The sequence below is a fragment of the Macaca fascicularis genome, chromosome 5 (assembly GCF_037993035.2).
Source record: "Macaca fascicularis isolate 582-1 chromosome 5, T2T-MFA8v1.1".
NCBI classification, from domain to species: domain Eukaryota; kingdom Metazoa; phylum Chordata; class Mammalia; order Primates; family Cercopithecidae; genus Macaca; species Macaca fascicularis.
Genome location: NC_088379.1, coordinates 151109585 through 151124752, shown reverse-complemented (window position 1 = coordinate 151124752; position 15168 = coordinate 151109585). Strand labels below are relative to the sequence as shown.

The following is a 15168-nucleotide window of genomic DNA, read 5'->3' as shown; positions in this document are numbered from 1 at the left end:
AGTCTCTTAGGAAAGTTTTACATAAACATCTATTTAACATAGCTGAATAGCTCCTGACTACATCAGAAAAGAAGTGTGAGCTTCCAGTCTTTTTAATTGTAGACAGGAAGGGGGGCAGGAGAGCAATAGGAAGGCTCGACAGGAAAGCAGTTTCCTAATGGGTAGCAAAGAGAAGGTTTGGGTCCAGTTTGTGCAGCATGTTTGGTTGACACGTCCTGTGTGGATTTCAACATGTTCCTTTCCCTCATATGCCACCCACAGAGATAACCCTAAGACACTTTTCAGGCTTCAGAGGTTGGAAACTAAAATTCCATTGATACATATGAGATAAACTGGTGCAAGATTGTCCTGTTTTTCTGCCAGAACTCAAGCAAAGGGGGTTTGTCAGACATCCCAGAGGTGCTGCTGTTGGCTTTCTATTTAGCAATTTGGAAATCCTAAATCTAAGTAGATTCGGTGAACCCAACCCTAGGACGCTGAGAAAATCATTAAAGAGCTCCAATTTGCATGTATCATTTAGCCGCACCTCATTTTGGATATGATTCTTTGTATAAAAAGGATAAAAATGTTCTCTTATGTGTCTCATAAAGCAACAGTAGAGGTTCCGATGCTGTGCTGGGGTCCTACCAAATAATTTGGCAGTTTTTAGTTAAAAATGGAGTAACACACACAAAAACAGGGAAGCAAGTAAAACATAAACCACTGGCAAGGGTAAGGCAGAACAATCTGCGTATTAAAATACCATAGAGAATTTGAGCAAAGGACCAGCCACTCAGCTGGGGGCAATGAGAGCAGGTCACATGATCTGTGATCTTTTCCCCCTTCCTGGGGGACTCTGCAGAAAGTTGAGTTGCCAGCCTTTGGAAGGTTCCAGAATGGGTTTAGGGAAAGTCCTAGGATAGCCAGATTATGAACAGAACAGAATTCTGGGGGCTGTGCAGACTAAACCCACCTGGTCCAAAGAACCACATTGTAGGCTAGTGTAGGGGCAGCACCAGACTGATCTCACAGGCAAGTCATACCCACCGACCTGAAAGGAGGTGACCTTTCTTTTGACACCCTCTAAAAGGGAGAGAAAATTAAAATAACCAAACTGCTCACTGAATTCATTTTATCTAACGTCTTTTTTCATTTGACAGTGCTGCATTTTCCCACTGCCCTGTGTGATGATCTTGGTATTGGGTGGAATTGCTCTTTGCCTAACTTTGGCATGGTACAGTCTGTCTTGTCTCCCTATTAAATGAGTAAGAATGTAAGCTCCCATGAGGACAGGGAATTTTGATGTATTCACTGCACCGAGAAGAGTGTCCGGCACATAATGGATGAACACTTGCTATATACCAGACATTGTATATTATTTTATTCTTTATTTTTTAAAAATCCAAAAACTGACAAAGTGGTGCATTTCATACATGTAAAAACAGATTAAATAATAACTTGCCCAACCAAGGTCACACAGGTGGTAAATGGTGAACATGAGATCCAAACCCAGGGCTCTCCCACTTCTGCACCAGGCTTCTTAACTGCTACACTATTCAGCCTCAGGCACACTACTGGATATAATCAATGATAAATCTCTGCTTGGAACACAGCTATTCTTACTAGAAATTAGCTTGCTTTAGGATAGTCCTAACTGAAAGCCTTTTCTAACCAAATTCCAAAGGCCTTGTTTTACCTTATCAATGCATCATTTCATACTCTGAAAAATGTGTAATTGCCCTTTTGTTTAGTTATTTGAGATAAATCAGTGGCTGTGAGTTTGACTTTCTGTGACTATTTTGTCTCTGAAGGGAAAGTCTGTGTATGTGTGTGCATGTGTGCGTGTGTGTGTCCATGTGCACAGGCATGTGGGGTGGGTAGGGGGCAAAGAGATTGGCATTTGGTGATGTCTGAAGAATGGCTGTGTTCCTCAGTAGCAACTCCCCTCCTGGATTACACTATGCTTAAAGGGACCATCTATACCAACGAATTTTAAAGGCAAACATGAGCTTTTCTGAAAGATTCACTAAAGAGGAAGAAATAGAATTCAAATAACAGTGTTAGGACATTTGGATGGTAAACTTATGGATGTTTCTAACTAAGAACAAACTAAACAAAAGTGAGAAATCACCATGACAACTGAAGAGAGAAGCAACTGGATTCCAGATTTGCCAGCAGCTCTCTCCAGAACCCAGTGAAAAGCCTGAGAAAGCATTTAAATGGAAAACAAGTCATGTAAATTCAGGCAAATTAATCTTTGAAAGACAAAAAATGATCCAGGTGATTGGAGTATACGATCTCGTGCTAAGTGGGAAAGCAAATGTAATATTAGACTTCAAAAGACACAACGGGTGTTTTTCAATATACTTTCTTGCTTACTCCATACTTCAGTGCTCATTTTGAATTTTGTGTTCCTTGGTCAGTCCAGTTTCTTTCCTTCCTGCCATATCAAATGTATTTTTGCCCTGTGAAATATAATCCTCTCCCAGAGGGATATGTGAATGCATTGTCTTTAAAGTCTAGTGAAGCAACTAGTATTTGTTCTAAATCCTATCTGTCTTTTTCAACATAGGAAACATTACTTTAGCACCTATTCATAAATAACCAATTATTTGTGTATTGAGCACCAGCCCTGTGCTTAAACGTTGCAGGAAATTACAATAAAAATATAGTATTTTGCCTATGTTCAGGAAAAATCAAAACCTACACACAAGAAAATAATGACAACATCATCAAAGGCTAAATTATGTGATGCATCTAGAACGAGTGCCTTCATTCTTCAGAAGAATGAAGAAATCAATAGGAAAGCCACCTTCATCATGGAGGAAAATATAAGACTGAGCCTTGGTGACCCCAAAGGATTTAGGTATATGGAGAAAAATGACAATATCCAGGCAGGACTCAGCTTTAACAAAGATTAAAAAGTGCCAGCCCTGAGCCAGTGACAGCAATTGGCAAGTGAAAGTTTGGTTTAATGGAGTTAACACAGCTTGGAGATTAAAGGCAAACACACTGGGGTCCAGTTCTGCCTCCACTGCATACCAGTGTAGGCCATTAGGCAAGGTACTGAACTGCTCTAAACCTCAGTTTACTCATTTTTTTTTTTTTTTTTTTTTTTTTTGAGACGGAGTCTCACTCTGCCGCCCAGACTGGAATGCAGTGGCCGGATCTCAGCTCACTGCAAGCTCCGCCTCCCGGGTTCACACCATTCTCCTGCCTCAGCCTCCCAAGTAGCTGGGACTACAGGCGCCTGCCACCTCGCCCGGCTAGTTTTTTGTATTTTTTTAGTAGAGACGGGGTTTCACCGTGTTAGCCAGGATGGTCTCGATCTCCTGACCTCGTGATCCGCCCGTCTCGGCCTCCCAAAGTGCTGGGATTACAGGCTTGAGCCACCGCGCCCGGCCTCATTTTTTTATTGGAAAAATTGCCACCTACTTCCTAGGGCTGTTGTAAGGCTTAAAGGAGATGATGCAGGCAGAGCCCTTAGCATGCAGTAGTGCTTACATAATGGTGGTAGTAGTGTTTGTTTTTTACTAAAGTCGAATAAGTAGAGGATTTGATGAATGGGCACTGGAAAGTCATTGGAGTTCTTGGGCAGGGTACTGGCTTTAATGAATGTGGATTTGGGGAAGATTAATCTGGCTGTGATTTGTAGGATTGATGAGGGAAGAGTCTGAAGACAAGGAGTTATGTCAGAAGGCTGTAAGTGTAATCTTGGCTTAATTTTATGAGGAGCTGAATTAGGAAGATGGCAGTGAAAACTGAGGAGAAAAAGGAGTGGTAAATGAGGGAAAAAAATCTATAGAATTTGGTAACTTAATGTAGAGGTGGAAAGACAAATAGAATTTGTCAAAGATGATCCCCAAACTTTCGGTTGTAGAAAGCAGGTAAGCTAGTGACAGTAGGAGTTGCAGAGGACTGTGAGGGGCTGGAACTCACCCCTCTAATTGTATAAAGCCAACATGGTCGAGACAAATGCTGTGAGAAGGCAGTACCCAAGAAAGCAGGCACCTTTTCTGGGTTATTATCCTGATATCCCTACCGCCTAGACCAGTAACTCACATATAGCAGAAGCCCAAAAAGTATTTTGTTAATGAATGAATGAATGAATGAATGAATGGTAGGAATATAGTACACCTACACAAGTAAGTAAACTCTGAACAATAATGTAAAGTAGATCATTTTTATATTGTGAACAATAGAGCAGCTTCAGTGGAAGTTAAATAAAAGTCCGTATTTAATCTAAGAAGAAAAATGTGTTTCTCAAGGAAAAATAAAAAACTGTCCATCCAATAGAAAGTAGTTATTATTGAAGCTTGAACACTGATACAAAGGGAATTTTTTAATTCAGAGAACATAAAATAAACATATTTAAAATAGGAAAAAAACTTGTTCTTATACATATTGTTTTATCCTTTCCATCCTGGGTATAGGATAAAAGAAAATCCTTACTTGCTTGTTAGAAGAAAAAAGCTCTTACTTGAAGTTCCTACTTGGCAGATGTCAGTTGAAAGCTCTGCTTATGGAATATGCTGCAGTGTCAAACTCTGTTGGATAATTTTAGACAAATGTGTCATGTGTGACATGGAAATATGGCATGCTGTACATTAGTGATTTCCCAAGTGTTTGGATCAGGTAGTAATGTGCTGAGAAAGTGCTCTTTATCTATCCACACAGTGTACTTGTAGAGCAATGGGGAAATGCTTTTGGTGGAAATTACGTTAGTCAGAAAAAGAATCCATTTACAATATGTGCCTTCTAACATCTTTCAGACAATGCATTGTATTAAAGAGGCATTTTTTGATTAATGTTTTATAAACATTTTTCAGCATGACAGCTTAAAGTCCCTGTAAAATTGTAAATGCGTGCATAGTGTTCACTTCCATAAAGTCAAATGCCATCTCATAAAGTCTAGTTGAATCCTGTCAACCATGGTGACACAGAATCAGTACCTGGGAGCATTAAAATTAATTTGCTTCATTTATATTACTGCAGTGATAGGAAGATGAAAAGAGTCCTATATTTAAATTTTACTTTAAAAGGAAAACTCTTTCTAGTAAGTTTGTTTGGGTGTTTTAATTATCACTATTGTTTTTTCTAATTAACAAATGTAGTAAAAGTGGAGTGATAGTCTGCACAATAACTTTATGACAGAATCTGGAAAAATACAAGTTTATTCATTCAGCACACTCCTTTTGACCACCTACCATATGCTCAATGATGAGAAGAAACCATTGCTGACCCTAAGAAGCTTACAGCTTGGTAAAGGAAATGCACGAGAAGGAGGCAATGATAATAAGGGTAGTGAAGGTGAGGTTGGAATGTCCTGGCATAGGTCAGCATGGAGTAGAAAGGATCTAAAGGCCACCTTGGGACTTTGAGGATGGCTTCCAAGAGGAGGCAACCTAAGAACTGAGGGCTAAAGGATACAGAGGAGTTGGGTGGGTCATGAATGGATGATGAGCATCCTAGGCAGAAGGAGCTCAGGTGCAAAGGCCTAGGGGCAAGATAGAGAATGGCACGTGGCCAAGGATGGGTGAGAGGACCACAAGGTGCCCATCATGGCTGGAGCGCCCAGGTAAAAGAGCAGAGAAGTAGTGAGATTTAGAGTGAAAATAGTAAAAGTTTGGGGCAGGTCAAGAAGTCCTCTTATGCTCTTGTGCCACAGTTTAGGGATATCTCCTGTGTGATACACTTCTGCGTGATGTGACACGATCAGATTTGCACTTTAGAATGTTCACTCTGGTCACAGAGTAGAAAATGGCTTGGACAGGACAACTCTAAAGGCAGAGAGACTGGTTTGAGACTGTGGAAGAGGTGCTCTTAAACAAAGGTGAGGGGAATGGAGGTGTGAGTGGTCACCCATGTGCCCAGTAAGTTATGGAAATGCAGGGTTAGGTCAAATCCTGCTTCCCAGTATGTCTAGCCCTTCTACAGAGTACTTGATCAGTTACATGAGTTCTAATTGAATGAATAAGTAAGCAAGTGAATTAGTAAGCGAGTGAGTGATGAGGACAAAAGAGTGGTGCATTACATAGGTTTCTGGAATAAGAGATGCAGCTGATTTTCTCTGATTTGACATGAAGAGCAAATGTTGCCGAATTCTTGGCCAGCTGACAGAAATCATAGTATGGCAAGTGCAGTGGCTTTTAGCAGGTTCTCAACCTCTCTCAACAATTGAGATGACCCCCAAGTTTCCAGTTGTTGTCCAGATAGTGCTGCTAACAGCAAAGATGCCTTAGAGAAGAGATATTGAGTTCACCACTTCCAAATGATTGCCACCATAGCATGGAACCTCGAACATGGAAAGTGTTAACTCTCACTCTGCTTATCCCAACTTCTCTTTCTATTCTGACCTTGGAGAAACTGAAGATGTACCAAGTAGATGCTTGGGATTGCAGGGAGGGGAAGCAGGGGAGAGGTTGAAAGAAAGTAAGGAAAGAAAAGGTTGAGATAAATAGATTTAGAAGAAACTCTAATAATTGAAAAGGAAAGTAGATCACTGAATGATTGAAAAGTAAGGAAAATTTTAAGTCCATAGAGCAATGGAGGAGATGCTTTTGGTGGAAATTAGTCAGAAAAAGAATCCATTTACAATATGGGCCTTCTAACATCTTTCAGACGTGCATTGTCTGAAATAAAATAAAGTTTTCTAAAACAAGTAACATATGACTGGAGTCGCTGGAGTGGGCCTCCCCCGGGCGAGTGACTGGCTTGTGAATCCACCACGTGAGAGCGGCATAGAGAGGATACATGAAAGAGACTTGGACCGTGACCTTTGGGAGCTATTTTTTTCTCTGATATATTTTTAAACATATTTTTAACATTATTCACTTGTGGAGGTAGAGATAGGAAATTTGATTAATGACTAGCAAGAAGGTATTGCAGGCTCATAAAATGATAGGGGGAAATTCCTATTTAATGTGACAAATTTCTGCCTCAGCTGCAAGTGATCTTGGATCCCTTCTCTTTTTCAAGCAAAGGGAATGACTGTCATACAAGGCAGAGTAAGAAAAGGGCAACCAGGGTCAGTCAGCAAAGCAGAAATCACCCTTGGAATACAGGGAATTGTATTGTAAATAGTGTTGGAAAGCTGAAAAGGGAAATGGCGACAGTGAGGGAACAGGACAAATAAATGCAGAAAGTAGCTGGAGCTGGGGTACAAGGGGAGGAAGTTAGAATTCTCAGAACCTAGAAGCTTGGAGAAAGGCAGCAGAGCGGGTTCTCAGACATCCGAGGAGGGGCACTGCCCCGCTGGTGCTGTGGCCCTCAGGGGCACGATGAGTTATAGGCTGGAACCAAGTACCCCTGTGCCAGTGAAGGGGCCTGGCAGGAAGCCCAGACTGGAAAGAAATTCCTCCTCCTCCTCCAGCCTTCCTCTGGGGCCCCTTGCAAGGAGCAGCTGACCAGGACAGGTGTTTGAAGAGTCCCAGCTTCCTCACAAGAGCAGTGAACAGAAGGGTGTGTTTGAAGGAGAGAGATAAGAGCTGAAGAACCAGCAATGGCTGGAAGAGAACTTCCTAAAACTTGACATTAGGGTCCAAAGAAGGGAAAGATGATTTGTCCACCATAAGCTTCTTGAGGATCAAAGCTATGCCTTTGAATCATGGCTTCCTTGCCACTATTGGGGTAGCCCTAGCAGTTGCTTTTGACACATTTGAAATCACAGGGATGTGCTGGCGTGGGGAGCAGAGGAGCTTGACACCACACTGCCCCTGGAAGTGCTTCTGAGAGGTCTTCAAGGAGAATGAGTTCCGAAAGGATGGCTGGACTTGAAAGTGTTCTGCATGCCAGGCCCTCTCCCTTTTCACAGCAGCTGCAGTGCCTATGGCATCTGGAACTGACCTTACCTAATACAGGGAACTGGAAATTCAGGTTGCCTGAGTCGCAGTTTAGAACCTACCACTGAGAAATTTTCCTGACCGCTAGGTGCTTCAGTTTCCTCATCAAAATTTTTGTTTACTTATTGTAGCAGCAGCATCTGGGACTGTCTCTATGGCTTCCCTTCTGAGATCACTTAAGCTTGCTGATGAATGAATGACACAGAGCCCAGATTCTTAGCTAAGAATAGACAACATAGGTGGTTTAGCCCAGCAGCCTCATATCTGGCGTCAGTCCTCGAATCTGGGCTCAGAAAGTCCTGCTCTGGTCCTTTTTAGGGACAAAATATCATCATACTTCTATCACTTGCTCCCTTTAGCCTCACATTTACTCCACTCCCATCCCCCAATGTCTTAGCATCACCTCTTTGGGCCAAGGAATGAATAATGTTTCTTGGAAACAGAAGAAGTTGTATTCAGATTTTATTTTCTCATTGTAACAGCTTTTCAAAACTATAATATCAGATGCTGCTTTTCAGCAATAGATTTTTAAAGCTTATTTTTTTTTTTAAAAAAAAAAGGCCCTTCGTTTTTTATATTGCTATAAAGACAGAAACTGCAAAAAATCTAAGCATGTACTTTAGAAGCTCTCAGAGACTATGTTTGGGAAGAGTTAAGTGTTTTCAGTTTATGGCAATGATATGTGAGGCTGTGAAAAAGAAAGCAACCATGAAATACATTTTTGCATAAAGGTTTGAAATTTATTAGAAGGTAAAAATAATTGAAAAAGCTAAGCCTTCTTTGTTGTGTTCTAATAAAAAGTTATTTATGTGCCATCATTGTACACGGTTAGGAGCTTGGGTCCTTTTCAGAGGCTGTTATCAGAGAAACAAGAAAGCTAGGCTATTAAAGCTATTCAGTTGAAAAAGCTGATACATACATAGCACTTCTGAAGACCGTGGCTGCATTAAAGCAATTAGTAATAATAGTTAGACTGCTAGTGTCTGAATTGTGTTAGCTATAGAAGTTCAAAAGTTATGCACTATAGGCAGCAGCTTATAAAATATACACACCTAGCCCTTGGTATAATAGGATAGTAGACTCATGAAGTAGTATTCATTTGAGTTCCATTAAGACATTCACTGTGGAGTTTAAACATTCAGCCCTAATTTTTTTTTTTTTTTTTTTTTTTTTTGAGACAGGGTCTCACTCTGTCACCTAGGCTGGAGTGCAGTGATGTGATCTCGGCTCACTGCAACCTCTGCCTCCCAGGTTCAAGCGATTCTTCTGCCTCGGCCTCCCACGTAGCTGAGACTACAGGCGTGTGCCACCACGCCTGGCTAATTTTTGTATTCATCTTCCATAGACCAATCTGTATGAGCCTTACCTAATGATTGTAAAGCACTTTAAGATCCTTGGCCGAAAGGGAACATACAAATCCTTTATTAAGGTTCGGTTGACTAAAATGCCCTCCTACTTATAGCAGTGTATACCATACATTATCTTACCATATTTTTTTACTCTCAAAAGCAAGCTTTGGGACTTTGAACTGGTACCAGGCAGTTCTCCCTAAAGGCTAACAGGCTATCTCACTGTTAAGCAAGAAGAGATCCATTTTTAGCATCTCCTTCACCAATATTTTTCAGCCTTCTTAAAGAAACTCCATCACACACAGTCTGCTCTCCTCTCCTTGTTAGATAAGCTTCTAATTTGCAGTGAGAATTATTGGTACCCTTGAATACTGACCATTTTTCCACCTTATTCTAGTTAGAACTTTATGTAGTGAAAGGAAGATGTAAAGTTTTGGTGACCCATTTCAGACTTTCCCATTTCAGTTCTGTGAATAAACATGGGGAAATATGGTAATAACCTATTCCAAAGTTCTGATTTTGATGGAGTATGTCTTTAATTTGATGACAGACTGAATTTGCTTTAGGTTTCCTGTCTTCTTTGTTCAACAGGAATTCCGATGCTGAAGATCGTGTTTGCAGGCCATGAGCATCTCTCTTTAATATCCGTGCCCTTGCTCATCTACCACCCAGCTCAGATCCTTCTGGGAAGTGTGTTGGTGCCAACAATCAAGTCTTGGATGGTATCAAGGCAGAAGGTGAGTCACCAGAAAGATCTTATTTGGATCCAAGTGAGATTAAAGTGCTGTTCCTGAATCTGAACTGTTCATACACTTTAGATTTTGCTTGCATATCTTTGTTTTCAAGTACATATTTTCTTACTTCAATACAATAATAATGGTGCACTGATCCATTCCAATCTGAACAGGAGGGTTAAGGTTAAAGATCTTAAATTGTTATAAAAGACAGTTGTACTTAACATGCAGTTTTTACAAGCTCTTTTTAATTCATTCATATCGAAGGGCATATTATATGGAGTAGAGGTTCAGTAAATATACTCCAAATAGATACCTGCTCCACTCTGGTGCATACCATCTTTGCCTCACTCAGTCTTTCATCTGTGTCTTACTTCACATGCCTTTCCAAATAAGATAGAACCTGGCATTATCCAGATTGCCTACATTATTTTTAATTTTCCAGACATATAATAACCTATTTGTACAGCAAAACTGCATTTGGGCATTAAAAAATAAACTTTAACTAGCAAAGAAGTCCATGCAATGTTAATTTCACCACACTTAGAATCTTGTACTTATTAGATTTTTGTGGATTTCATTTCCTAAATTATCAACCAAAATAAGTAAACCAGGTGATTCACAAGAAGTTTGGATGATGCACATAATGTAGTAGCATCGATAGAACTGGCTCCTTCCCAGTGACTTGGACATACCAGGACTTATTTTGCTCTCTACACAAAGTAGTGACTGTTATCAGGAGATGTGTGGGAAGAAAAGACATCCAATGACAAGACCCTGTGTCATGTTCTTCATATCCTGAAAATGGGATGGCCACAGTACCACCTATTGAGCACTGTGTGTGCTAAGCACATCCTATCCTCTACCTGGTTCAGAGGATGGATTTTGGGCCTGCCTGCCTGGGCTCAGAGCTCAGGCTGCTGGCCTTCTCATCCTGTAACCTGGGGCATACTTTACTGAGCATCCTGTAGCTTAGTTTCTGCTGACTAATGATATCTACACCGTAGGGTTGTAGAGGATTACATGGTGAGTGTTTGATAAAGCTAGCTGCCATAATTATTATCATCATTGTTCATCATTATCTACAGTGATGTTCACTGCAGGCTTTGCTCTCTCCATTTTACGGGTTAGGAAATGGGCTCGGGGAGTTGAGCAGCTGGCCTGAAACCATGAGGTAGTTCAGCCAGTGCTGGAGTTAGGACTTGAACACTGGGCTATTTGATCCCCAAAATCTTTTCCCACACCATGATGACACTCCAGACAGAAGCGTAACATCACTTTTAGAAGGTTTGCCCTCAGCTCCCAGGATCCTACCTGAGAAGTTGAGCCCATCCAACATGTTCACTAATTCAGTTATTTAACAAAATGTTAACATAAAAAAGATTCCTCTTCTATACTGGGTACCACTCCAGCCTCTGAGCCTCCTACTCAGAGTTGGTTGTGGAGCAGTTTACTACCTTTTTCTTTCTTTTACTATTTATCCCCTTTGAAATTTTCTATTTCTATTTATGGCTTATGTTTATCAGTATGTATGCACATTGTCAGTCAGAATTTGTACATAAAAATTTTGACAAAGAACGAAGAAAATTATTTGAAAATCCTAATACTCATCAATATTATATAGCCATAGTGAACAGTAAATTAATCAGAGTGAATTTTTCTTCCAAACATTTAAAAGCTCTAGAATTTGTTCTGTAGACTAACAGAAGCATTTTCAAAAGGGAGACTAAATTGTACAATGTTGTTCATTTTTCCTTTGTGTAGAAACTACTCCAAACCAGGGGGCCACTGGCTAACTTGAATAATCCAGAAGGCTTGGAATATCTATCCATCAAATTTGGGCATTAAAATAAATACCAAGAGTCCATCCTCCAGGTATCCATGAGTGCCTCCTCTGCTTTGCACACAGTACTGATTGAGACCCAAGGCTACCGTCTAGTGCACAGGGGAACCATATGAGTAGCCAGGCCAGGTGCGGGAGGGGGAAATGACAGTCTGCTGGCCAGAGAAATGGGCAGGGAAATCTGTTTGTATCCAGAGGTTTGGATTATTGGTTTTATGATGCCATCTGGGTGGGCCTCTTCTTCCTTCTAGTAGCATAAATTATCTGGTGTTAATTGATGCTTTCACTTTGCTCATGGATACTGTCCAACTCTGAACATGTTTTCCTTCCTTGTAGGGAGTGAAGCTGACAAGGCCAACAGTATAACAAAAGAGATGGACTTTCTGTAGCAATGTATATATGTACAGGATTGTACATACTAGCAATTCTGAAGACTTGTACTTGTGAATGTTGCCTCAATGCATATTTTATTTTTTTACATAAAAATATGATATACTTGTTTAAGTGCCTTAAAATGTATTTGACAAGAGTGTTATTTCCAAAATATGCTTTGTTGATTACTGCCAGGGGTGATACAATATTTGGGGGTTAATTTTTTTTTTTTCCTAATGTAGGAATCAGTCATGGTAAGTGACAAAAAGCAAACATGCTTTCCCTGCAGCACCTTTGTGCAATACAACCCTATAATAGTTACTGTAATGTTTGAAATGAGGTCACACCATCAAGAAAATGCCCTTCTGATGACAGTGAAAATTTCCAAAGTCTTATTCACGCATACTTTGATTTACTGTGTGATTCTTTTTTTCTACGACTGTGACATGCCTCTTCCTTATCAACTCAGCGGGGGTCATAGATCGAATAGATGCTGAAAAGCGTAAGATATATGCATTCCTTGACATCATTTTTAAAGACATTCCTTCAAATAGTTTCCACACAGAAATTCTTCAGTCCCATTATGAGAGACTGTGGCGTTATATGTCTTAAATTTATTATAAGCTGCTTCAAAGAAAGGGCCTGAATGTTTGAGTGATGAGTGAAATTATGTGAAATTTTGAGTTAAACTCTGCGATTTGATTTTCAGGGTCTTTAAAATATATCTTAATATGTTCTTCCTCTTTATTCAATAATTTCTTTCTTACACTTACACACTCATAATAGCCAAATATGAGGCACAAAAATGTTACAATGAGTTTGAAAGCAGCAACAATTAATGGTAGATTCTATTCACATTCCACAACCCAGACGAAAATTTTTTTCCTGTTACACAGATGTGCTGAGCACTTTCCAGGTTGCCCCTGTTAGCCAAAAGCAGCCTGTTCCATCCTGGAATTCAGCACACTTAAGGCATTCGAGACAATTTATTAATGAAAATCTCCTTGGCAGATCTGACAAATGTTGGCAATATTTTTTAAAAGTTAAATCATATTGCTCTTATGAATAAATGAAAATATAAAGGTCATAGATGCAAACAAATGTTACATATACACATTCTGTCTCACCACATGAAAAGAACATGCAAAACCATTTAATAACCAAAATATCAAGTAAAATCAGTTCCCAATTGGGCAGCAGCTTTCAAATGAGTATCCAATATTTGCTTCTGCTGTAACTGCAAGAACTGTAACTGGACCGAAGTAGAGAGTGAAGCCACGTATAGAACTACAGGAACACTTTTCTGTGTTTCCTCCATGCCGTCCTGTCACAAATTCTTACACGTCCTGTCTTGATTTGATAGACAATATTGGCATCCTGGGTCTCACTGAGGCCGTGCTATGTCCTCAGCAGCTGTTCTTTGTTGTTTTGTTGTTATGCCCACAACAAAAAATCATTCCTTAGAAACTTAACCAAGTTTATCTACAGTGTAAATTTATATTATTGTTACTACCAGGTCTCATCTTTTGTCAATGTCATTGAAAGAAATTTCACGTGAGTTATTCTCAGTGTGAATTTTAAGGCTAATGCCAGACCCTGCAAAAATCTGTGCTAACCAGGCTGTAGTATACACTGTTATAAAGAATTTTACTTGTGTCTAAAACTACAGTCATTTTGCTTAGGTAATTGTGTTTACCTATGGAGCACAGAAAGGCTCTTATGTTTTGTTCCTACAAGTTTCTTTGAATTTTGGAGCAAATGGAAATGTCTGTCTGTCATCTATCTGCCCTATCATAAAAATCTTTCTCTCTAACATTAGAATACTGATCCCCGCCCCCAACTTATCTACCTCTATTGTCTAACACCTATAGTAGGTGTGATCATGGGATAAAATTCAACTGAAAATGCTATGATAACATTTTATCTTTTGCTTTAAAAAATGTGTTTTGTTTTCAAATAATCTTTACATAGTGAACTTTGGTGGCTTTAGTGATAATGTTTATGCCAATTTCTTTTTTTTTTAACACAAATTCCTTGGCATATTTTTTCATAAAGAACAAAAAATAAAATCAAAATTTATTTTTAATTCATGCTTATTGGGATTTAATTATTCAGAGCTTAAGTATTTTGTTACGTTTATACACTGCAGAGCTATCTGTTTTATGCATTTATTTTGTCTAAACGTATTTATGAAAGAAATACATTAGATTATATTTATGTTTACTCATTTTTCCACCTGGATTTTTTTTAATGGTTGTTACAAAATTTGATTTTTTAATGGGTGATAATGTTGGTATTTTCATGTTTTTTCTTAGTATTAAAATTTTTGTGGGTTTTTAAAAATTCTTCCCTGTTCTGTTAAAAATTAACACACCTCTAGCTAATGTTCAGTGTTTGTTTATGCTAAATACCAAATTTTTTCAAAAGGATTGGTTAAGTAATAAAGTGGATTATTTATGATGACTGGAAGATGAAAATAATTATATGATTAAACAAAGAAATGTTTCAGAAATCACAAAAGAAACTGTGGCTTATTTTTAGTCTGATTTCAGATGGCCTTGTGATGCTTTCCTAGTGTCTTTAGATGTCTCTTGATTCATTGCAGCACCGTTCTATCGTTTGTCGTTACATAAACGTCCTAGTCTCCTGGGCATTTCTGTGAGTACCTCCACCACACCATGATGCTAACATCTAGAGGTAGCCCTTGCCTTTTTATGAGAGATACTTTCTCTGCAGCAGGGTTTAGGACCAAAAGGAAAACATACGCAGCAGAAGGGACAAAATGTAGATGATCTGAATTTCAGTTTTGAGAAATAGGAATGATAAACTTTATAGTGCCATTCCCAACCCCGGTGTTTCTTTGATGAGCAAGTTACCCTGTATAGAATTGCATACCTTTGTGTTCTTGTCTTTGCTGTCTTCTTGGCATAGAAATCCTCTTCCCCTGGAAGCCTGACAAAAATGTCACCTCCTCCATGAAGTCTTCCCAAGCCAATGCCAGACTTGCTTCCTTTGATGTGTCCTTACAACATGTCCCTCAAGTCTTCTAA

At 39.4% G+C, this 15168-nt stretch overlaps 1 protein-coding gene across 5 annotated transcripts in view; it reads left to right on the top strand.

Moving 5' to 3' along the window:
- SLC10A7 (solute carrier family 10 member 7) overlaps positions 1-14642 on the top strand; it is a 256432-nt gene extending 241790 nt beyond the window's left edge. For 3 of the 5 annotated variants that reach the window (XR_010587032.1, XM_005556029.4, XM_005556028.4), the window contains 2 exons: positions 9761-9906; positions 12083-14642. Coding sequence is in view for 4 of the 5 variants with exons in the window: in XM_005556029.4 (XP_005556086.1) it covers positions 9761-9906; positions 12083-12112 (176 nt within the window). In the remaining variant the exon portion in view is untranslated. Of the gene's footprint in view, positions 1-9760; positions 9907-11667; positions 11779-12082 lie in introns of all 5 variants that reach the window. The other 2 variants (XM_005556027.4, XM_005556026.4) reach the window with 1 other exon arrangement.
- Positions 14643-15168: the final 526 nt, after the last annotated feature.